The sequence below is a fragment of the Delphinapterus leucas genome, unplaced genomic scaffold (assembly GCF_059928025.1).
Source record: "Delphinapterus leucas isolate spDelLeu-1000000601 "Yukka" unplaced genomic scaffold, BTC_Dleu_Yukka2 spDelLeu_asBTCV2_sq74, whole genome shotgun sequence".
Taxonomy (NCBI): Eukaryota; Metazoa; Chordata; class Mammalia; order Artiodactyla; family Monodontidae; genus Delphinapterus; species Delphinapterus leucas.
Window position 1 is genome coordinate 137,942 of NW_028322283.1, and position 25,575 is coordinate 163,516.

At 47.6% G+C, this 25,575-nt stretch overlaps 1 protein-coding gene across 1 annotated transcript in view; it reads right to left on the reverse strand.

The window, feature by feature from the left end:
• Window positions 1–57: 57 nt before the first annotated feature.
• The window catches only part of UCK2 (uridine-cytidine kinase 2), an 84,334-nt gene continuing 58,816 nt past the window's right edge, over window positions 58–25,575 (reverse strand). The window contains exons 4-7 of the mRNA XM_022566532.3: window positions 24,340–24,482; window positions 18,306–18,403; window positions 15,775–15,823; window positions 58–14,409 (exon numbers count right to left, since the gene is read on the reverse strand). Of these exons, the coding sequence (XP_022422240.1) occupies window positions 14,270–14,409; window positions 15,775–15,823; window positions 18,306–18,403; window positions 24,340–24,482 (430 nt within the window). The 3' untranslated portion in view covers window positions 58–14,269. The remainder of the gene's footprint in view (window positions 14,410–15,774; window positions 15,824–18,305; window positions 18,404–24,339; window positions 24,483–25,575) is intronic.

Here is a 25,575-nt window from a genome sequence, read left to right on the forward strand (position 1 = left end):
AGGCCCACGTGCCGCAAAAAAAAAAAAAAAAAAAAAAAAAGGATAAAGTGTCCTAATACATGTAACTACAGATCCAGAAGGTTAAAGGTGAGGAGGCACATTAGAAAAGATAATAGCTATGAACTTTCCAGAATATATGACACACGTAGCTCTTGCCAGTCAGGAAGCACAAGAAGGATAAATAAAAATAGATCCACGTCTCAACACTTCAAGGCAAATTGCAGAACATCAAAGACAAAGAGAAGTCTTTTTTAAAAAAAAGACAGTAGAAAAATATGTTCCAAATGTTGAGAGGAAATATACAGCTAAATTATCTTTCAAAAGTGAAAGTAAAATAGACAGTTTCCAAGAAAGAGCATACCACTAACACCCTTTGTAAAAGTGTCATTAAAGAGTGTACTTTAGAGAAAAAAATGAATCTGGAACTAAGAAGAACAATGCAAAATGAAATAGTGAACAAAGGCATTATAAAACTCTAGGTAAATATAAAACAAGCACTGACAGCGTAAAACAATACAGATTTTTTTAAAAACAATAAATGATAACTAACTTAGGGGATATAAAAGCAAGGTGAATATAATGGAAAAGAATCTGAAAAAGAATATATATATATCTGAATCACTTTGCTGCACACCTGAAACACTGTAACTCAACTATACTTCAGTAAAATGAATACATGAATATTAAAAGTAAAAAAAATTTAATTTTTCAATAAAAATTAAAAAGCGAGGTAGAAATAAAGCTCAGTAATGCTGACATGTAAGCTGGACTGCGTGATCAGAGTTAAAACTTTCTAAAGCTCATATTGTTAGGTAGGAGATTAGAGATTTTTTTCAAGTCAAGTACGCCTGTCAATTTTAAAAGATAATCACCAAAGGAAGAAAAATATGTGCAATTTCCAAACCCGTAGAGATGATGAAAATGAATACAGAAATCTCAAGAACTTTTCATTAAATATGGTAGATTAAACCACTGTTATATCTCTGCTCACTCCTGAAACTACTCTAAACATAGTATTAACATTAATAAGTAAGTTTAGCAAGGTTGCAAGATAAAAAACCAGTATACAAAAATCCATAGTATTTCTATATGCTAGCAACAGGCAATTGGAAATTAGAATTTTTAAAAATACTATTTACAATAGCACCAAAAATTATGAAATACATAGGACAAAATCTGATAAAAAATGTACAAAATCTGTAAACTGAAAACTACAAAGTATTGCTGAGAGAAATCAAAGAGCAAAATAAGTGGAGAGATATACCTTGTTCATAGGTCATGATTATATATTGAAGATCATTTAAAAATCAAAATGGAGTAACTCTGGTTCAAGCATTCAAAATGGAGCCAGATGGCCACTGTGGATGTGGTTTCAGACATGTTCCTCCATCACTGAGAACTTAAATTTTCTGAACTCTATCAACCTCAAGGACGCCACCAGTTGTTTTCAAAATAGTATTTGCTAGCAACTTCCAGCTGCAATCTTGTAACAATGTGACCATTTCGGATCCCAATCAATCCTTGCTTAATAAGCACCCTTACTTCTTACCAGCTCCAATCCTAAGTCTTGACAAACAATTTGTATAACTTTGCGGTTTTTGCCTGTATAAGCCTCCCGCATTTTGTAGTCCACAGAATACAATTCAAGTGCTTCTTGATTCTGTGTCTCCCAGGCTATAGTCCTCAGCTTGGCTCAAATAAAACTCTTTTCTACTCCTATCATAGATTGTTTATTGATTACTTGAGTTGACAGTCAAAAAACACAACATTGTTAAGATGTCAGTTCTCCCCAAACTAATCTAAGTCTCCAAGGCCATCCCAATTAATGTCCCAGCGGGACATTTTGTGGAAATCGACAAGCTGACTCTAAAATTCATATAGAAATGCAAAGGACCTAGAATAGCCAAAACAATTTTGAAAAAGAACAAAATTGAAGGGCTTATACTACCTGATTTCAAGACTTATTATAAAGCTACAGTAATCAAGACAATGTGGTATTGACATCAAATAGACAAATAGATCAGTGGAGTAGAGTCCAGAAACACACACACAAATATGAACAGCTGAGTTTTTGCAAAGGTACAAAGACAATTCAATGGAGGAGAGTCTTCAACAGTGGTGCTGTTGAAAAATGGATGTCTCATGCAAAATAATGAACTTCCATCTATGCCTCACACCATAAACAAAAATTAACTCAAAATGGATCACAGACTTAAATGTAAAACCTAAAACTGTAAAATTTCTAGAAGACAACCCAGGAGAAAAATTTTGTGACATTGGATTACGCAAAAATTTCTTAGATATGACTCCAAAAGTGCGATCAGTAAAAAGTTTTTGATAAATCAGACCATCAAATTTTTAAACATTAGCTCTTGAAATGACACTGTCATAGAACAGACAAACCACAGAATAGGAGAAAATACAATTGATCTTGAATAACACAGGGGTTAGGGGCACCAACCCTCCACGCAGTCAAAAATCCATGTATTACCTTATAGTCAGCCCTCCACATACAGTGTTCTGTATCTGTGGATTAAACCAACTGGGGAATCTTGTAATACTTTAATATGTATTTATGGGGAAAAAAATCCATGTATAAGTGGACCCGCACAGTTCAAACCCATGTTGTTCAAGGGTCAACTGTACTTGCAAAGCACATATTTAAAAAGGATGTGTATTCAAAATATATAAAGAACTCTCAAAATTCAATAGGAAAACAAACAGAAAGGGCAAAAATTTGATATATACAACATGGATCCATATCAAAATTATGCCGAGTGAAAAAGTCAGACCAAAAAAAAGGAGTACATAGTGTATGACTCCACTTATATAAAATTCTAGAAAATACAAAATAGTCTATAGTGAGAAAGCCAAGCAATAGTTACTTGGGGGAAGAGGAGGAGGGAGGCTTATGAGGAAACTTCAGGGAATGATGGATATATTTACTATCTTGATTGTGATGATGGTTTCATGAATATATACATGTCAAATTTTATCTAACTGTAAACTTTAAGTATGTGCAGTTTATGTCACTTATACCTTCATAACTCCTTTTTAAAACAAAACAAAAAATTACATTAACAGCTATCATTTATTGAGAACTTGTCATGTTTGATTGGTTTTTTTGCTTATATTATCTTTGCATATTTCTATTTTAAGCAGAGTAGGAATGACTCAGCTAAACGACCACATTTCTCAATCTCTCTAGCACGCAGATACGGACATAGGCTAAGTTCTGGTCAATGAGATATCAGCAGAAGTGTGTGGTACTTCTGAAAAGTCTTTCTTAACAAGAATAAGCCATGTCTTTCTTTTCCTCCTTCTGTATGGAATGCAAACCTGTTGACTGGAGCTCTAGCAGCCTTTTTGGAACACAAAGTAATCTTGAAAATATAAACCAAGTGCTGATGATAGAAACAGAGGCCTGAGTCCCTGACAACATGATGAAACCACCATATTTGCCTTGAACCTCCAGTCCCTAGACTTCTTTTGTGAGAAAAATAAACTACCTTGCTTAAAGCCAATTATTTGGGGCGCTTCGTTAGTTTGTTTTGTTGTTATATGCAACTGAACCTAATCCTAACTGACAGAGCCTCTTTCAATGATGCTTGGTATGGTGGAGCTACTTCTCAGACTTTGGGAAGGTTAGATCCTGTGACAGGTTGACACTTTGACCAGAGGTAAAGAAACAAACGTTGTCTTCATGCTTCCTGCAGGTTCACGGACACTGTCCCAAAGCCACGCTCTCCGAGCGGCTGACACAGGCTTTCACTCCATTAATCCACTTTGCTGTTTTCATCTGCTCTCACCTCCTTTCTGGCCATGTACAGACATCTTATTTTCCTCACCCACACATTTGTCTGAGTCCAACTTGATCATTTCTTAACACCACTTTGGCCTAGTCACATTTTCCACTGAAAATAAATAACACATTTTATGTTTGTATGACAGCTTTTATTGCTCTAATTCATGTTATAGCTGTTCTTTCACATGATCTACTAAACCATTAAGTTGAGGAGGGCAGAGAGGAGTCTCTCATTTCTCAGATGGAGAGGCCTGGCAGGAGAGGTGATGTGACTTGCCAACATCCCAAGGAAAGAGTGGAAGCTCAGACCAGATGAGGTTCCCTGACTCTGTGCCCATCTTGCACTGCATGCAGAGCTCTCCTCCCTCATTCATTTATTCCCCTTTGTTTTTCAAAAGTTTGTCAAACACCTGCTCTGTGGCAGAACTAAGCCATGCCAAGCATTGGGTGGGGATACTAAGAGTAGCCAGACATGCTCTATGCTCTCAAGGAGCTCCCCATGCAGGAAAGACAACTTTTTACACACGCAGACAGTACCGTGGACAAGCATGCAGCATCTCTACCTAGTGACCGAGCTGCGGTGAAGACAATTCCCTGGTGTCTTCCCTTATCTGTATTTAGGAAAAAAACCAGAAGATTCTGGGATTTCCCCCTTTTCTCCTTTCATTACCAGTCATTTCTGCCTTCCATTTCATAATCATCTCCTTTGGACATCTGTGTGATAAATGGATTTTTTGTGTTCCCCATCTATTCAATATCATCTCAAAGATTTTCCCTTATATTTCTTTTTATTTCCCTCCACTCTGAATTGGTTATTTCATCCTCATCCATTGCTGAACCAACATATGTTCTTCCTGCTGTGAGGTCACCCTCCACTTCTGTCATCACTGAATTCCCCTTGAGCCCTTCACTTCTCCAGGATTTTCTCTCTTTGGCTGTTTTCCTAGCCCTCTTCACGGGCTTTCAGAGGGGGCACTCCCAACACTTAGGCCACTCCTGAAAAACTCAAGGCCTTTGGAACCCAGGGCTGGAAAAATGTAATCTTTCCTGAAGGGTAACATGAAGGCAGAAGCCCCGCTAGACAAAGGCCTAACCAAGGCCTGGCTCTCTAGTTAAGTAGCCATGACCTTGGGCAGGTCACTTCCTCTCTCTGGACCCCAGTACCCACTTTGGTAAAAAGAGAGTATTTAACGGGAGCCCTTGCCTGACCCAAACACAATATAATTCTAACTGTACTGACCTGCGCTGTCCAGTAAGGCAGCCACTAGCCATGTAGCCATTGAGCCCTTGAAATGTGCCCAGTCCAAATCAAGATGTGCTGTGAGTGTGCGATAGACACTAGATAACGAAGACTTTGTACAAAAAAAAGAAAATGCAAGATATGAGTAATTTTTACATAGATTACATGTTGAAATAATGGTATTTTTGATATACTGGGTTAAATAAAATATAATGTTAAAATTAATTTCACCTTCTTTTTACTCTTTTACGTGTGGTTTCAAGAACATTTTCAATTACATTGGGGTTGCTTGTTGTGTATCCACTGGCCAGCACCCAGACAGCTGTCACACAAGAGGCCCAGTGCCATGGCTGGGTCCTGACTCACTCAACTCAAGACACATAGTAAAAGGAGACAAATTCGTCTACCTTAGTCACCAGGTGACCCGGAAGATTTGGATCTAGACCAGTGTTTCTTAATCTGAGGATTAAGGACAGAAGCCTTGGGCAGAATTCAGGTGGTCTATGATCTTTAAAATTTACATCTTTATTTTCACTGGCCTCTACTTGAAATTTTAGCCTTTCCTTCCGTTATGAATGTAGGAAACAAACCACAGGAATGAATATTAGTTGTACTTGGACTTGTTTGTCAGCAATAGAAATCAGAGTTATGTTCCTAACACCTTACAGTTGCCTCAGAATTTCAAAATACGATTTAGTTTCATCACTATGATACCATGTAGTAGTTATTAGACTGGCCACTGAATCTTGTTATTTGATGTGTTAATAAAGAAGCACACGTATCACAGATTTGGTTTTATATTTTGGTAACTGTGTTTCAGTATAATTTATTTTCTTAAATTTCTTTGGATGTTATTTCATAGGTGTAAAAACATTATTCTGACAGGTGTCCTTAGACTGCTAGAGGGGTCCATGGCACAAAAAAAGACTGAAAACCCTAATCAAGAAAGACAAGGCACTTTCATGGGCTGGAGTACCAGGGGGGACCCCTAACCCTGAAGGGGCTGCCAGGACAACGTAGGCTGTCCCACTGGAGATGCCCAGTGCCGCCCCTCAGCTTGTTTGCCCCACAGACAGACTCTTCAGCTACAGAACAAGAGAACATAATATCTGACCCCTTTGTTTTGGTGCCAAGGCTTCTGGATAGTCAACAATTTTGAGGTCCTAAAAAGCACACCATCAAGTATTTGGATCCATTTTAAATACCTAAATGATATGTACAACAGATATCCTTCCTTATTCCACCCCTGAATCCAACTCCCATCTCTGAGCCTCACACCCGTTAGAGGTGTCAGGGTCAACAAGAGGGCCAGAAATGGGTGGGTTTCAGCCTGGGAGGCTCATAGCCCTGGGGGCGGGCTAAAGCTCTGAACCTATTGGGTTGGTCTTTGCATCAAAATATCCTATTGTGGTTTTGCTAAACCCTCCTCTGGCAACTCTGAGATTAGCCCTGGGGCAGGGCTCCAGCAGTAGCTACAGAGAAATCTGGTTTAGGAATTATTCCCCAAGCCAGCCAGCCTCTCCCAGATGCCCTGAGCTACTAAGAAAAAGCCTTCAAGGAACTCAGTCTCACCCACTGCAGCCCAATTACTAAGAGTATAAAGACAGCCGCCACTCCCTGGACACTTTATACCCAGGCAGTCCTGCCTGTGTACAAGCTCTCATTCAACACTGAGCAAGGCAGGGGTCCTTATCCCTAGAGTACAGGCTGCACAACACCACACAGCCATTACGTGAAAGAGTCAACATTTAAACTAGATCTGTCAACTCCACAGTGATTTCCCCCAACAGGCTTGAAGTCTCCCTTTGACTTGAAGCCAGACAACACTCAAATCATTGAGCAGAAGGTGGAATCCCTTTTACAGAACTCAGCTGACCCCCAACTAACCAAACATAATTTTTAAAAGAAGTTCGATTCTCTCTCTTCATTCTCCTGCCTTCCACCCACCCAGGTCCTTCTTCCTGTAGCTGCCAAACAGAGTCAGTCCAGGGCTTCCCTGGTGGCGCAGTGGTTGAGAGTCCGCCTGCCAATGCAGGGAACGCGGGTTCGTGCCCCGGTCCGGGAGGATCCCACATGCCGCGGAGCGCCTGGGCTCGTGAGCCATGGCCGCTGAGCCTGCGCGTCCGGAGCCTGTGCTTCACAACGAGAGAGGCCACAGCAGTGAGAGGCCCGCGTACCGCAAAAAAAAAGAATCAGTCCAATGGCAGTGATCCACCCCAACTTCTATCACCAATGCCTGCCCTGGAGAAGCTCTAAAGGACTACAGGAGGAGGGACTTTTGCTTCCAACCCTGAAATCAAGTCCACTGCAGACCTACAGCCCAGTCAGTAGTAGGATCCGGACCCAGTCGTTTTGCCTCTGGGCCCTACGTTCCTCATCTGTAATATGAAGGGCTTTGACTTCAATGGCTTCAAAGAAAACCCTGAGAATTCTCAAGGGAGAAGCTGCTTTTCTGCTTTTCACATTGAGACTTCAAGGAAGACTTCATGAAGGGCTCCATGACTAAAAGCATGCTTGAAGGCACTGGACTACATGACCTCTAAAAGCTTGCCCTGTTCCCAGGACATCCTAGGAACTTTCCCAGGGCAGACATGTAGCCGTAGTTTAGTGTCTCCTGGTGCCGGGTTTTTGGGGGGGCTGGGGGGCTGGAGGGTGTCTTACAACCTAAGAGGCAGTGCTGGACTTGAATGAGCTTCTGAGCAGCCTTTAATGCCCCTTTCCAGTCCCCACGCAGGCAGCGAAGGGCTTTAAACAGCACAGATGACATTTTCAGGAGAAATGGGCTCTCCAGTGCTGTGAACATCACAGATTTAAACGGTCTACGCGATTAAATACACAAGGTCCTGGGTTTCCAATTCTGCCTATTCATCTGACTCACCTGTAGTTTGTTATAAAAGACCCTCTCCCTAGACCTACAGAATCAGAATTCTCAGGAATGGATCACAGTAGTGTCTTTATCAAGCCCCGGTGATGGTGATGGCCAGCTTGGGGAACCACTAGAGTAGACTGCAGCAACAGAGAAACTAAGAAGTGGGAGCTGATGCTCCTACCTGCCTTAGTGAAGGCTTTAATAAAGATCTTCCAGGAAAAAAAAAGAAAAAAAAAGAATCACATCAGAAGTAGTTAGACTTCTAGGCCCTCTGACCATTCTCTTAGAAACCGTGATAGCCAAGCAAATAATATTAGTCCCACAACCCAAGGCAACCCCCAACCCCAGTTGAGAACTGAGTTCCACCACTAGATGGCAGACACGCACCAGGCAGCCTCCTCCTACAGCACGTCCTACCTCCTAGCTTCCTCGGTAGCACTGAAGCAGGACCGCATTCCTAACATACTTTGCAGGACTGTTTGAAGGCTGGAAAAGTCTGATGTGAGTGTTATCATGAAAACTGGGAAATTTCAAGAACTGAAAAGAAAGTACATGGTGCACATGGTGCTCACTGATAAAGAGGAATCTGGAAATATCCTCAACTCTAATTCCCTTAGTGAGAGCGTCCTGGGCTTGTCAGATAAAACCCCATGAAGCACATGAGCTTGTAAGGCAGAGGCCAGGCTGGCTTTCCCTGGCCCAGGGCAGTCAGCACTTAACACCGTGGTGAACCCCAGGCCATTTTCATCCCCTGCATCACGGGCGCCACTGACCTAGTCCCAGCAAATCCTCATTGTAAAAGGGGATGCCAAGGACTGGACTGTGCGAAAAATGAGTTTGCGTAAGGCACAGTTTCATGTTCTCCCACCCTCAAGCTCCATCAGTTCATCTGAGGAGATATGTCTAGATAAATCTTTAGTCCTAGCTTCAAATTGATTCAGTTGGCTAGTTTGTTATTTTAGCTCATGGTGTAATTGAAAAGATACATAAGCATATATGCAGGTATAGCCCAAGATTTAGCAGGAAGGTTAACTTCATTCTGGGTTTTAGCAAATGTGTTTAAACTCTGTTTTAAAATAGAAATCTAAACAGCCCCCAGCACCAGATGATGAAAGAAATCAATCCCTATGGTCCCATCCTCTCAAAGCTTTCCCACATCCTAGGTCTCCTTCTCCACCTCTTGTCTTTAAAACTTTTATGCAGGTCCTAACAGGTTTCTTTCAGTCTGAGCCGACGTGGTTTGATTAAAGCAGCACTCACTCGTCAAAAGGGTGAGTCCAGGATGCAGAGCGGAAAGTGGCTCAAAGGATGCTGTGACAGGCGGGTGGGAGGCAGACCAAATCGCTCAACTGGCCTGCACAACTGTGCCTCAAATTACAACAAGGAAGCAGAACTGAATTCTGAGAAATGAACAGAGTCCCAAGCAAAGCTTGGACTCCAGACGTGGTCCACAGATAGGGGAAATGTGAGAGCAACGCACAGAGCAAACTGGATCGCAGCTAAAGTGGCTTGCACAACCACGACTCACGTCTTCATCTGTCTGCAGGTAATAAGCGAGCTTGATAACACACACCTAAGTGTTATGTGAAAACACAGCGGCCTTCTGAGGATGGATTCCTCTTAAATCCAAGTTCTTTTGGATCTGAATTCCTTGAAGGGTTTGCCTCTGTCCTTGGAACAAGTGGCTGGAAATAGCAGGGCAACTCCGCACATCAATGAGGGTCATTGGGTGCCTGGGAGGCAGCAGGTGAAGGGATGAAAGGGAAGCTGAGAAAAGGGGGGGCCGGGGGGAAGAGTCGGGGTGCTACAAGGAGCACAAAAGCCAATTACTTTAATTATTTTAAAACCCTCGGTGGTGGGTGACCTAGATCTTTCAGTAACAAGAGATGGATGATTATCTGCATTTGATTGATGTATGACTATACACTAAATAGATATAGTCATCCAGGGTAATCACACACACATATATGTATGTGAATTCAACCTGAAGTTGTTCACATTGTCATAATGTCAACTTTCCTCCACCCAACCCCAATAAAGTTTTCTTTATTTAGAAGGTTTTGTTCTGGCTTTTATTGTGAACGTTGAGGAAGGGATGGGGAAGGGAGGGCAGGAAGGGAGGAGACTGCACAAACCGGATGACCTCAGAGGGAACAGAGCCGGCCAGAGCCAGCGAAGAGAAGCCTCCCAGGGATCTTGACCTGGCTTCAGAAGCAGAGCAGAAACACACAAGTGCACACATGGTGGCCTGGGTGCAGCCCAGGAGGGGAGGCATAGTGACAGCAGGCTGGTGCCCCTATCCACACAGCGAAGGCCTGGAGGCGCTACTTTCCCTTCAGCTCGCTGGCCTCAGCCACTGTTCCTCCGGCCCAAGCACCACAAAGAAGGCAAGAGTGGGTTCTTTTCTGTTCAGTCTTTATTTACAGCAAAGTACAGAGTATGTGGTCATTTATGTAACTGCTAACAGTAAAGGCAGGGCAGTAGAAAGAAAAGGGGGAAGCGCAAGCATCTAAGAGACCAAAAAAAAGCCTACGTCTTTATTTACCACTCACTCTGTTCCTAAGGCAGGACTGGCTAGGCACTCACTGCCTCTAAGGGTGGCCGGATGCTGACCTGTAGCCAGCCCCCTGCCCCAGGAGGGCCGAAGAAGGCCCAGAGACCAAGATCAAAGGGGACTCAGCTCCAGGCTCACCCCGACGGTTTCCTCAGCCTGCTCTCCCTCTCGTTTGCTCGGACACCGAGACTTTCCCCACTCCACCCTGAGGTCAGGGTGAAGGAGAGGAGTGGCAGAGAGGTCCAGTCAGCCCTTCTCAGAAGCCCAGCCCTGGGACCCAGAATCTCCCCAGCCCGCCTCACCCACACGGTTGTGGACAGGCAGGTGGGAGACTCCAGGGCAGAGGAAAACACTTCCCTGCAAGAGGCCACTACTTCCCTCGAATAGCCTTGGGCCCTAGTGCTGGTCAAGCATGTCAAATCAGGGAAACCTCACAAGGATAGCAAAGGAGGTGATACACAAACGAGCTGGGCTCCAGTCCCTCCCGCACACAAGCCTTAGCCTGACCTAGTGGCCTCATGAGACTGGCAACCCACCCTGGACACAGAGACAAGTGTCCAAGCCAGCCCAGGAGAGGCAAGAAGCCAGTGTCCTTGACTGCCCAGCAGCCAAGACCACAGTGGGTTGCTGCAGAGACAACAGGTTCTGAAGGGTGAACCGGGGACCTTTCCCTGCCACCCTCCCCAGCCTGTTCTTCAGAGACCGCTGCCTCTTTGAGGGCCTACCCTATCCATTCCAAATCAAAGGACACCTGAGGTCACAACACTGCATCTTCCGTATACACACTGCCAGCTCTCTGCCCCTATTGGTCTCAGGCTGCCCAAGAACAAGAAACCCAGGGAGCAGAAGCTCCACTGGGGTGAAGGAGCTTGGGATCAGGCCTTCCCACGACACAATGCCTGTTCCCTAAACACATGGTCCTTGGACAATTCCTGCGCAGCCTGGGAGAAGCAAGCACCACCGGGTATCTCTGAAGACAAGAGACTCCCATGTACACACGACCAACATTGCCCCACTCTGCTCATCCATGTCGCCTCCCTGGACAGCAAAGGGTACCCAGGTGACTCATGTCATGATTTCTGGCCTAATGGCTCTATCTGACTCTCCAATGGAATCAGAGATCCAGTGACTCTTAAAATACCAAGTCCGGGATTGGCCACATAGAAAGCTCAAATTCAGATACTCAGTTGGCTAAACGCTGGGGTCACCACACAAAGGCAGAGCTTCCCGTCCCCTCCTGGCCCCAGACGTACTATGTCACAGAACCAGAGGAGTCGTCAGCACGGCCCAGTGAGCCCCCAACCAAGACACCAAGAATTGGTGATGGTTTTACCCAGAGGTGGGGCAGCCCTAGAGCTGCTTCCAGCGGGGACAGGGCTATTCGGAGACACTGGAGGCTTGGTCCCAACACCAGGAGTAGATGAGGAAGCGGCTAAGTAACTCAAGGCTCAGAGATGAGAAGAATCCATCTTCCAAGGCAGTGGGATAGACAGCCAAGGCACTGAATGGTTTGGCACCTGGGAGCTTCAAGTAAAGTTGACCATGCTACCACCGAAGGGCCGAGGCTCTCCCAGACAGGGACGGGCTTCCCCTGAGCACAGACAGGCCCCACCCACCAAGGCAGGAGACCCCTGGGTCCTCAGGATCCTGCCATCTACCCTTCATCTCAGAACCGCACAAGGCATGACTGGAAAGATAATCAATACTGACTCGGAAACACGCACTCCAGAACTTGGCCATCCCGCCAGGTACCGGCCTTCAGAGCAGGCACCTCAGGACCCTCCCCTTCTCCAACCAGGCAGCTGCTGCCCTTGGGGGGCTCCCTCAGAGCCTGCAGCACAGTCTCCTGAAGGTCTCAGGGGTGGCAAAGCCCTGCTGGGGATTAGGTTTGACTTTTTGACACAGCCCAACGGAGTTAGAGTCAAATGGAGTCCAGAAAAGGGGAGGCAAACTGCATGGTGCTGCTTGCTTCCGTGTGACTAGAGTTAACAGCATCAGTTCATCTGAATGGCTCAAGGGGCTATGAAAGCAATGGAAGGAGAAGCGTTCCCCAAAATGTTTCAGGCTGTGGCAGTCACAAGGGAATAACTAAGGGCATAGCCTACCGAGCACTGAGATGGAACACACTGAGGTGAAAAGCTTCTGGCTCTTCTGCAGTTAAAAGGTGACGCTTCAGGCCTCTATAATTACACCTCCTCCTTCTCGTTTGGTCCCCTGCTTCCTCCACCCCTCCCCACCAGGCATCTTCAGGAATCCGTACTTCTTGCAAAGAAGGAAGTTTTCACCAAGAGGGAGCCCTCGGAAAAGCTGGAATTCTCCACCCCAAATGTTTTCAGCCCAAGACTCCAACTTGTGACTTAAAAACGCCACTCCCAGGCTTTCCCTGGTGGCACAGTGGTTGAGAGTCCGCCTGCAATGCGGGGGACACGGGTTCGTGCCCCGGTCCGGGAAGATCCCACATGCCGCGGAGCGCCTGGGCCCGTGAGCCATGGCCGCTGAGCCTGCGCGTCCGGAGCCTGTGCTCCGCAGCGGGAGAGGCCACAACAGTGAGAGGCCCGCGCACCGCAAAAAAAACAAAAACAAACAAAAAAAAAAAACGCCACTCCCCTTCCCCGCCCCTCGTTTTCGGCAGCTGCCACGTGACGCGGCAGCGTGGTAAATAAGTCAATCAATGTGGCTGTGATGCTGCCAGTGACGGTCCCCGTTATCCTCACCTCGCTGCAAATCCCCACGCCTCGGGGAACAAAAGCTACAGGCTCCCTACACGGCAGAGCTCTCTTGCCACCCTGTGAGGGGCAGGCTGCCAGCAGAGGCCCTCGACCGAAGCCCAGACTGCAAGGGTCCACTGTGCACTCCACAGCTTGGGGGACAGCCCAAGGAATCTCATGGGTGACTTCCCTGGGAGGCACCAGCATCTCAGACGATACGACAGGCATAGTCCCACTCCCTCCTTCCCCACTCAGTCAGGAAGCGACCCCGTCACATCTCCACCAGGGAAGGAGAGCGAGGCAGCTCTAGCTTTCGGAGAGACTGAGAAGCGGGTGAGTAAGGAAGGAAGTGTGGAGCTACCCGAGCAGCCAGAGGTGGGCAGGGGCAAGAAGAAAACGCAGAAGACTCGCTCCCCTCAGTGGGCCCCTTCCCTGAGTTTGAGTTTTGAGTTGAGGTCTAATTTCAACTCAAAAAAAAAAAGAAAAAGAAAAAAAAGAAAAGAGGATCTCTCATTAACATTATCCTAAAGCTCCAGCACCAAGAAGGTGGCATCTGGCAGGGGAAGCGATCAAAAGTTCCAAACTCCACTTCCAACGAGACCCACAGACACTGAGAGCCGCGAGCCGTGAGCCTCCCTCCCAGATGCCTGAGCCTGCCCCACCTGGAACCCACCAGGCAACTTCCCTTTGGTGAAACTCCAGCTCCAGCCCCCAAAACACACTCAAGTACAGGCCCTCCTGCAGAATACTTACGGCAAACAGCTGTACAGTATTTGTACATTTACACAAAAATAGATCCTTTTCTATATATATATATGTATGTATTTATAACTGGTTACACGTTGAAGTCATAATTAGGCATCACCAGTAGTAGTTGGCACAGTTTGTCATTTAAGCTCAGGGTCAAGTTCTGTTTCATTTCGCTGCTCCGAAGTACCAAAAAAAAAAAAAAAAAAAAAAAAAGCATTTCATCTCCATGGTGTTTTCTTAAATACAGCAATGTCATAGGAAACCATATGTATAGATGCACAGTGCCTCCTGCCCCCTCCTCCTGTCCCTTGGAGATCGGGGCCAGGGTCTGAGGAGACGGGGGTCAGTGCGGCCGGCTGCTGGACTCCGAGGCCTGCCTCTTGCGTGAAGGGGTATAGCCATTGAGATAGCCGTTGGTCTGACGTTTGGAGAGCCCTCCATTCAGGATGTCCTGGATGTGCTGCACGATGAGGTTGATGGCCACTGTGGGGCAGAGACCAGAAGAGTGTTAGGGACACGGGGAGGGTGGGAGCACGTCTGTGGGGCTGTGTGTCTGTTTGGGTGGACGGCACTCAGGAACCAAAGGCTAAAAACTGTTCCAGGAAGCTGGCTCTGCTGCTTGCGAGCAGGTCACGCCACCTCCCCAAGCCTCCATCAGAGCTAATATGACCCCCGCAGGGGCATTCTCGGAGTAGGACAACGTAGAACACGATCAGAGGCACGGACTGGATGAAAGCAATCGACCCAAATTCTGTAGACATGAGGTCTGGCCTTCGCTCTGACACCATCAATTAGCTGCGAGACCCTTCCACTGGGTCCCCATCCCATGCAGCTCCCCATCCCAAGGGCAGGGACCCCACAGAAGGCCCTCTCCTCCAAAGGTCAAACGGGGACTCTCTTTCCTTAGCCTTGGAAATAAATCATATGATTCAAGCAAATGATCAATGTTAACATCACCCAAAATGGGATAAACATCAAGTGCTCTCTGAGGCGATGACCCAAGAACACCCCTCCCCCAGGGTATTCTCCAGACTATATAAGCTGAAGCTAATCATGAGGACACAAAAGCAAACCCAAGCTGAGTGCCATTCTACAAAACAATGGGCCTGTACTCCTCAAGAATGTCAGTGTCATAAAAAACAAAGAAAGGCTGAGGAAAGTTAAAGGAGATTAAGTCAATATTAATTGTCCTGGATGTGATGAACGCACTGTGGCAATGTAAATGAAAATGGCCTTGTCCTTAAGAAATATACAGTGAAATTTTCACTGCTGTGACTAACTCCCGAAAGGCTCGGCAAAAATTTTACTTTTTAAACAGAGGAAAATTGAAATAAATGCTAAAGAGAATGAGAAGACAGGGTATTCTCACAATTCAACTCTGCCCCACTATGCCTAAGTCCAGGGATAGTCCTACTTTCTAGACAAGTCAAAGCTAACGCATAAATGCACTAGTGGTAGAAATCCCTTTCCCTTTAGGAAAGGCTACCTTAGTGGCAGGTCATTCTAAATTAGATTAAGAAGGAAATCTACTTTTGCTAAAAAATGGCCTCAGATACAAGGCAGCCAGGTATCATCACTGGGAATGACAGTAGAAGGTAATCTATTGCCCTCTGATTGTTGCCAGAGAAGCACAAGTTCACGCCTGTCCCCATTTATGTACATGCATATTCACAGGGGCCTGTCCCCGAGGCCAGATGCATAGGTATAAATACCTTTCTGGCTCACAGCAGCAGCCAGTGGCTCAACCACATCTATAGAGCCTTGTCTGGTTACCACATCCTACTCCAAAGTATAACTGACAAAGGGTAGAAGTTATGCCCCGCGGGATGGCACCCCATGAGGACTCACCTAGATTATCTGCACCTCTAGGAATGATCACATCAGCGTATTTCTTTGTCTGTGGAGAAAGATATTTACAATGCATTAAATGCATTACAATGCATTAAAGAGAGAAGCTGGACCAAGCCCCTCTTCTAAGGGAATGTGGGGAAAGGGCCGGCCTTCTACCAATCCCAGAGAGCAGCAGCTTGTGGCTTTAAACAGAATACATTTTATCCACGTTATCTAATTTATAATAAATCGGCTTTTCCCTGAGTTCTCATTAGCATCTAACATTGTTTCAGCTTACAATCTGCACAGAGAACGTGGTCTTTGAAACCAAATATATAATTGCCTCTTCACCACGAGGAAAACCATCAGTTAGTAAGACCAAACTTAAAGGGGAGCAATTCACCTTGGATTTCTATACACAGTTTATCTAGCACGAGGGTAAACCCAAAAAGAAGTAATCGCCATTGATGACCACTTTCCCTGGCTCTGTTACGACACAGCCTTAAAAAAAAGAAAGAAAAGAAAGCCCACAGACTCTCTTTTTGTTTGTAAAGTTTACTGACATTTTGTGGACCATTTTACAAATAACTTGTGTCCTGGTGAGACCACATAAACGATGCCTTAGGACATGGGCATCTGTACTCCGTGCAGCTTCCACGCTACAACTGTTGAATTGCGACTGATGCCCAACTTGAACCAGGCCGACAATTTATCAGGCCCAAGTTCCTGGTTGACGTGGGAATGAGCTGCTTTTCCCTGAGCTGAGTGGCTGGACAGGAGGAACAGGTAGAACAACCTAGAAAATATTTACGTAAAATTCTGAGCTCCATTACAAATAAGTTAAACAGCAGAAAGTTGGCAGTAAACTCTAATGTATGTTCAGTAATCAGTTTACTTTGTATTCTTTTTTTTTTTTTTTTTTGCAGTACGTGGGCCTCTCACTGTTGTGGCCTCTCCCGTTGCGGAGCACAGGCTCCGGACACGCAGGCTCAGCAGCCATGGCTCACGGGCCCAGCCGCTCCGCAGCATGTGGGATCTTCCCAGACCGGGGCACGAACCCGCGTCCCCTGCATCGGCAGACGGACCCTCAACCACTGCACCACCAGGGAAGCCCTGTATTCTTATTATTAAGTTAAAAAGAGCAGGAGAGGTCCTCAGATGGATGGATAGAATTTCACAGCTCCACAGCCACTTCTGCCCTCTTCCCAGAAACCTAATCCTGTGACCCAATCCTCTCCAGGGGAATGAAAAGGGCATCAGCGTTACTCAGGCTGACTCGAAGTCTGCCTGGTTCCAGGTTGAAACAAATGTCAAGTCTGTTTTGATGCAAAACCTACTAACAGACTTAAAGAAACAAAGAGACCCCCCGGGGTGGGGGGGATGGGCAGGGGTGGGGTGCGGTGGATGAATTGGGAGATTGGGACTGACATACATACACTACCATGTGTAAAATAGACAGCTAGTGGGAAGCTGCTGCATAGCACAGGGAGCTCAGCTCGCTGCTCTAGGTGGTGACCTAGATGGGAGGGATGGCAGGGGTCTAAGAGGGAGGGGATATAGGTACACGTATAGTTGATTCACTTCATTGCACAGCAGAAACTAACACAACATTGTAAGGCAATTATACTCCAATAAAAATGAAAAAAGAAAGACGGTTTGGGATCATATTTTTCCATGGGAGGAAAAAGAAGTTAATTATTAGGCAAAGCAGAGAAATCCCCACACTCGGCCACACTCTACACCTCTCATCTCCCTGAAGGCATCACCCAAGACAAGACGAAGACCCAACCTCTCTCGCTTTCTCTCAGAACTTAACCCCACCATTCCAAACCTCATGTCCCTGAGGTCTTCCCTCAACGTTTGCAGGTCTTTCATGAAGAAGCTGGGGTGTTTCCTAGGCTGAGGGCTGATTCGCTAAAAGCTGAGAATTCCACCGTCCTCACCCTTCCTTCTCTGAAAGCCACCTCACTAGAGAGTTCCCAGCTGCCGTGGGGAGGCCTGACAGAGCCCGTGCTAGGGCAGAAGTACAGAAGCCTGTTCCAATACGGCGAACCTCCCAAATGGGAACTTACACGGGGACCAACGACAAGCTCGAAACGGGGCTCAGATGTAGTGGCAGAAGAGATTCAGAAGGGAATACCTTGTAGCTGAGGCCTCCTATACCAGTACTCCAACCATCACAGACCTTCTGAAGACCCAAGTGGCTGAGTCTATCCTGGGATACTGATGCACCCTCGATAAAGGGTCTCACACCATGAGGTGGTCTCAAAGGTAGTCTCACACCATGAGCCTACCAAGCAAGAAGTGTACAGCTTGCTGGAATCAGACAGCAGGATCCTGAAGGGGTACCCCAGAAAAAGAGTGGCAGGACAGAGCTCTTGGAGAACACAGTGATAGGAAACAAAGCACCAAAGGCTGCCCTTTCTTGGGACTTGAGGATAGAGGAGGGAATGAGTGAAATCCCAGCCAGGGAGCTCAACTTACAGACCTTTATTTGTTTGATTATATTTTAAAGACTAAATTCAATGAAAAACAAGAACACAACTCACTGGCAAGCAGAATTCCTCAAAGGCAGGCTTGACGAATGTAATGTACTGAGATAAAATCTGCTCAAGGTCCCTCCCTCTTTCGCTGATGTCCCTTAATACTAGAAGAGAAGGAAAAACAAGAATCAAGAAAAGAGTGCATGAGTCAATACATGTCCGCCTTTCACGAGGCCGACCAGGATCACACAGGCTTCACAATGACTCTGGATGATTCACAAGCCGGATTCCTAAGAGACTTGACCGAGAGCCAGTCAGCAGCCGCTTTGGGAAAAACAAGTTGCATTTTCACATCTTGCTACAGTCAAATCCAGCTATGCTCTCCAAAGCAAGAGGTTTTCCAGGAAAGGCCAATAGTCTTCTGGTTTCAAGCAACATTTGACCCAAATAAAACTTCATTGAGAACCCCAGAAAAAGGCAGGACAAACTCATAATAGGAAGTGGATCGGGCCCAGAGAGGTGGTGGGGCTTCCTGGAAAAGGGTGCGGGTTGCCCGGAGACTTCTCCTTTGCCCACCCTGATCCCGTGCCCTTACACTTACCTGTGTTCAGGGTGGCAACCCTCTGCTGATGTGCCACCTCCACCTGCCTGGCTCCCACCCACACTTGAGCCCGTACAGGGGGTAGAAGTGGGGCAGAGGGCCCAGCTGTGGTCAGCCACTCCTGCCCACCTCAAGCACAGAGGTCTGCAAAGGGAAGACCTCTTAGTGAAAGATGAGAAAACCATGGTGTAAGAAACCATGGGCTGGAGCTGTGAAGCTGCCCAGATGGACCCAAACTCACCATCTTCTACCTTCTTCCTCCTGGGGGTGCTGTTATTCAGGGACTTGCAACAAACACTGCTTTTAATACAGTCTTTCATCAAAACACGGAAAAGCGTCCAGAATCCTCGTTCCGCCACTGTACACTAACCTCCCTGGGCCCGAGTTTCTCCCAAACTCAGCAAGTGAGTTTGAGTTCCATAATGAAAAACAGCCCCTCCCTACAAATGTTTTCAATCTTGGCTATTAACTCTTTCCCTCCTACCCCAAAAGGGTATCAAATCCATCTACAGTCATTTGCAATGGGCTCTCAGCTCCCCTCAATCATTTCTCAGGTAATCGTTTCAGTGTGGGATGAAACTCTAAACAAACATAGGGAATACTTGTAAGTGAATTTCTGGAAAGCCACGTCTGTAAATAATTCTGTGTTTACGTGCAGGCATGTGCACAGGAACGCACGCACGTGGGGAAGGGCAGGTAACAGGGAGAGCCTGTGGTTTTGGTCCAGGCTGGCATGAAGTCTGCACGATCAGATGGCTAGAAAACTGTCAGGGAGACCCCATTCCAGAAACCCGGGTAACAAATATACTGCTGTCACCATTGACTTCTCTACCAGCTCCTCAAATCACAAGGAGTTTTCCCCCCCGCATGAGCCCTGGCAATAAAACGGTTGGTTGGTCCTTAAATCGTCAGGATTTGCCTCACAAACCCTGCCGCCTGTGCACCCAGCCCAGCCAGGAAATGGTCTTCTCAGGCATTTGGACACAGGGCCCTGCTCCAGCTGCCACCGCTGCTGCTCTGCCAGGGACGCTCGGCCAAGTAGGAGCCCCAACAGGTGCCACGTGGCTCAGCCCCACGGCCCTCCAAGAGCTCGGGCACTCAGGCCAACGGGCCGAGCTCACCAAAACACAGAGCCCATGCGGCCTCCAGCTCTTCACACGTCTCCAGATAAGGTCCAAAGAAAAAAGGAAGCCAGACCAAAAGGGTATCAGAGCTGGGGGGAAAAAAGCAAACACACGCCCGCACTTATTAAGCAGCTTTGACTCAAAAGCCCTGCAAATGCCTGATGCCGGGTTTGTTTGACAAGACGTGCATTTCACACAACTGCTGACAGCTTCAGCACTGTGGGAACCTCTGTCCTTCCCCCAGAACACACACACACACACACACACACACACACACACACACTCACTCCCCTTTCACATCGCTCTGCCACTGCCCTCGGCCCAAGCCTGCAGCTCTCTTGTGTCTTGCAGACCCGAGAGCATCACCTGTCATGTCACGGGAGACAGGAACGTACCAGGGAGAAAGCAGTGGACGCAGGTGAGTCACACCTGCGACCGCTGAAGCCCGAAGCCACTTCTTGCCCCATCAGCTACAGCGATGGGGGCAAAACTCACCCAGTTTGAATCCTGACCCCATTAGCTACTACCTCTGTGGCCTTAGGCAAGTTACTTAACATCTTTGGAGCTCATTTTCCTTGACTGTAAAGCAGAGCCCATAATAGCAACTTCCTCACAAAGCGGTCACTTAGGAAGACAGGGAGATATCCATAAAACGCTTCAGCACCGTGGCTGGCACATGGCGTGTATTCAATAAGCCTATATTTCTATGAAGACAACAGGAACTGAGGAAGCTCCGGGAGGGGGATGGCTCCCTGAGACAGCAGACTGTCGTATCGGAAGGATGGGAACTGTGAACTCAGGTGAGCAGGCTGGACCCAGTGGGGGTGGGAGTCCCTCAGAGCAGCTGGGAAGGTGGGAGGGGGGGTGCGGGGGGGGCTGCAGTGCAGGAGGTGGAGGGCGGACACATGGAAAGACAGGATGGAGAGGGAGAAACAGGAAGACAGGCAGGAGGCATCCTCCAGCTTCCACCCTGGAAAAGGAGATTGGCAGTGGGTCGGCACGTTGCTCAGACGCTGGGAGCACGCAAAACCAGAAGGTTTCGCCCACCTCCGCTCCCAAGAGCCTTCCATCGAATTATTACCTTAAGCAGACGGGCCCCCTCCTTAAGCCAAGGACAGCTCGGGGCCAGCCAGTTCACTGCACTGAAACGCCCTCCTCCTCAGTCAGGAAACGGGGCGAAGCCAACAACTAAGGCAGAACAAGGTCTTGGCACAAACCGGACACTCCAGGGACTTAAAACCAGCTTCCTTGTCATCACTCTGGCCTTGGCACATTTGCTGGGCTGAGACAGGCCCTCTCAGAGGGGTCTTGCAGGGTAAAGGGCAGGAAACGACAGGTCTACCCTTCCCTGCTTGGCCTCCACTCAGCCCTTCCCAATCAGCTAATGCTGCTTCACATCAGCCAAAGCTGAGAACCAAATGCAGAAGAGGACCCAGAATAAACACAATTCCCCCATGGCTGTCAATTCACTTTAAAAATTCGTTGAGGAGATGTGTTACTCTAGTAAAAGAACACACTGACCATGCCAAGGCTCACTGCAGCCCTAACTCCATGTAAACTGGGCACAGAGAGCCATGGCGGGAGAGACGAGGGGTCAGCAGTCTCAGGGCCCCCGCCTCTCGTCTCCCCTGTCCCTAATTCAAGGGTTGGTTAAATGCATATAGAGAGGGAAGGCAAAGGCAAGCTTTGCTGGGAGGAAACCAATTCCCTAGAAATACAAGGGGGTCCCTGGGAAGGAAGAAAGTCCTTCCGACTTCCAAGGCTATGAGACTTGATGCAGACCTCCCTCCCACATGAGGGTCAACCTGGAATGTGCCCAGGAGGATGTAACCCACAGACAGGTGAAATCGTAGCGCTCACTCAAGTCTCCAGGAATGTTCTTTCGCCCCACAGCTCCCGACTAACCCTCCCTCCCTCTCCCTTACCCACAAAGCACATGCCAGGCCTGTATTTTGTCCTAGGTGGACAGAGAGTGAACTTGTAGAAACAGCTTTTGCTGAAAGTGACTAAGCAGTGGGTGACGTGACAAGACAGCGGAACGGAAAGAAGGCAGCGACCTGCCCCGGGGGCACCAGGGAAGGCAGGGGGTGAAGAGAACTGACCCTAAGAAATCCCCAGAGAAGGCCACCATCACCTCAGGTCTCTCCCCCATTTCATTTAAGGATCTCAGCACAAGAAAAGGAGGGAGAAGTTTCTGTTTAATCTACCCTAGGATTACTTGTTTGAATGAATCAGAGTCCAAGGATGTTGCCCCTCCACAAAACGCGGTTCTAATTTCCTATGCAATTTCTTGCACTCGCTCCACCCTCAGGCATCACTCCATCCCCTGGGATTTTAGTACCACCTGCTGGACTAATGATGCTACCAACCCAGGTGTCACCAGCTCCTGAGGACACGACTACTCAAGAGGTTCTGACAAGTCCTGAGAGAACACTTGGAAAACATAACATCATCATCTCAGGTGAAGCAGGTTTCTGATCTGCCACATGGATATTTATCGACTAATGCCACCACCAGGCATTTTACCTGCATCACCTCTGATCGGCACAACTATCCCAGGAGTACTAACTAATCCTTACATGATCAACCAATAGGAAAATAAGGTACAAAGAGATTAAAACATAATCTGGGGAAGAGATATGGGAACATATGTATATGTATAACTGATTCACTTTGTTATACAGCAGAAACTAACACACCATTGTAAAGCAATTACACTCCAATAAAGATGTAAAAAAAAAAAAAAAAACATAATCTGCCCAAGGTCACACATCTACTCAACGGTGAAACCAGGATTTAAATAATGTCCAGTTCATCTGACTCCAATTTTCCCCCCAGTGATGCCTCCCAAATTTGGCAAGCTAATATGGACATCCGAGCAGATCAGCCTAGGTAGGACCTGGGTTTGTGGATGAAGGTGATAAACCAGACCCCGGGGCAGATGCATAAGCAATTGTCAGGCTCAAGCCTCAATTATCTGTCAAAAAATACCATGCAATTCTAACCTGGCCTGTGTAACCCTAAAAAACAGGCCTGTCTCCTTCATATTACCCATTTAAATAAAAAAACCCATGCCTGGGAGGTCACAAGAGGCACCAAAGTCACAAAGCTAGCAAGGGGCTCTGCTGGGACTAGAATTCTCCTTTTTTCCATCAGGTTACTCCCACTGCCCGACACCACCGGGGAGGGGAAGTACAGCTCCCCTGACTTAAAAGAGTGTGACTCCTATTACTTCTTAGGAGGGTAAAACCCAGGGAGTCATTTCTCTAGATTCTGCCATTTCCACTTATAGTTCTTGTGACAAGAGTACTGAACTGGATAAACTAAAAATCTGTTTCATGAACCGGAAAAGAGGAAACTTCACAGACTTTGAGGTCAGAAGGCTCTGGGCTGCAGCTTATGAAATTTGACTCTGCCAATGACTTGCTCTGCGACTAGGAGCTAACCCTGGCGTTTCCTGTGTCACTCCTCTTCCGCACGATGGGGACTCAAACCTTAAGTCAGCTTTCATCCCTCTCCTCAGTCACCCACACCCCGCTGCCTTGGCTGGGGTCCGGTCAGCTCTAACTCTGCTAGGAACCTTTCTCATCTCTCCCCAACTCTCCATTCCCCCTCACACCACTCACGGGCGACAGCCCTACCTGTTGCCCAGATCAGCAAGACAGTCCTAACAAGCCATGGTGTCTCTGTTTGCGGTATATGCCTTCCTGGGCTGCCTAGGCCATCACCCCGCCACATCCAAGTCCACAACCCACTTCCCCCACAAAGCCTCCCAAGCTCTCTGGCAGAAGCAAGCCCTCTGCTTCGTGTCCCACAGAGCTGAATTCACAGGCTCCGCTCTCCCACCAGCAAGCAGTTTGGTGTCTTCAGCACTCGTGGAAGGAAGGCCTGCAGAGAGAACAACTGACTTTGCTGCCGAGCTGGGTGGACAGAGTGACCAAACCTCCACAGAACTTTCCGGAAAGCAAAGGGCGAAAGAAGCGGGCAGGTGGGACCAGCTGCCCAGAGTTGCAGGCAGAGGGTGTTCCTGTCCACCCCCCAGATGTCCTACAGTGAGTTCCCATCTTGATTATGACACCTGTGGGTAAATCATAAGGAACTGAGCACTTAACCAAACTTTTCCCCAGCAAAACCAAAACGTGAACTTCTTATGTCATCTCTGTGACCTCACAAGCTTTTCGTTATCTGAAACAGTAAGTGACTAATCCCTTCTCAAATGTCACCAAATGTTTGGGCAACAGGACATCCCTGCAGCTAGACTGACTCAGTTGGGCTGGGCCACGCAGCCACGAGGCAGCCACAGGCCCCAGAATCGGGGAGGGCAGGAGCCCGTCACAGGCCACCAACAGGGCCATCAGAGGCTTTTGGAACGCACCTCTGCGGGAGAGCCGGGTGTCCGCATCTGTGTCCACGAAAAGCTTCATCTGGAACAGGTCTCGCACTTCCTGGGAGTAGAAGGCCAGGATCCCTTCGAAGAGCACCACGTCTGCTGGGTAGACAGTAACCGTCTCCTCCTTCCTGCAAAGCACAGAGCAGATGATGGGCCGAGCCAGGTCGGGGGAGCCCGGCAGGAGGAAACAAGAGAAGCTGTCTGGGAGTCTGGGGTCCTAGCCCCCTGACGGAAAGGGCACTGAGAGGGTTTAGCTAACACAACCTTACAGGGCCCTCAGACCACCACGGAAGACCCAAGAATGAGGGCCAGGACGGCTGCAGCGAAGTTCTCCTGTGACCAGTTCTTCTGAGCTTCCGCCATAAAGCAGATGGGTAGACATCCTTCTCCTTGGAATAAAAAACCTGCTGTTGGGACCTCCCTGGCAGCCCAGTGGTTAAGACTCTGCGCTTCCAATGCAGGACACGCAGGTTCGGTCCCTGGTCGGGGAACTAAGATCCCACATGCCACACAGCGTGGTCAAAAAAACAAAAAAAACCTGCTGTTGAATGAAGAATAAAGACAGACAAAAGAAGATGTGATCACTTTTTTTTTCCCCCTCTGAAGGCGTCTCCAGGAATGCTCTCAGCCCTGGCATTTATGGAACCTAACACTCTGAACTTTCAAAAACAGAAACTCACAGTTCTCTCCCAACAAGTCCACCCCCTCCCCCAGTGCTGAGGCAACTGGGAGGAAGAAGGAAGGGGCAGATGGAGGGAGGGGAAAAGAAAGCTTTAGGTAAGAGGGTGGGAAGGGGAAAGGATTTCTGTGGAAGGAAAGAGTCCCAGTCCTGCCAGGGTTGCCTCTGCCCAGCTCCTACAACTGTCTTCCTTATCAATAAAGCAGGGATGGGCTTCCCTGGCGGCGCAGTGGTTGAGAGTCCGCCTGCCGATGCAGGGAACACGGGTTCGTGCCCCGATCCCGGAAGATCCCACATGCCGCGGAGCGGCTGGGCCCGTGAGCCATGGCCGCTGAGCCTGCGCGTCCGGAGCCTGTGCTCCGCAATGGGAGGGGCCACAACAGTGAAAGGCCCGCGTACCGCAAAATAAATAAATAAATAAATAAAAATAAATAAAGCAGGGACATACATTACCTCATCCATCTCCCCACAGGATTGGGAAGCCCAAGGCAGATACTACTGTAAACACGACTTTTCAAAAGCCAGGGGAGTGAAACCAAATG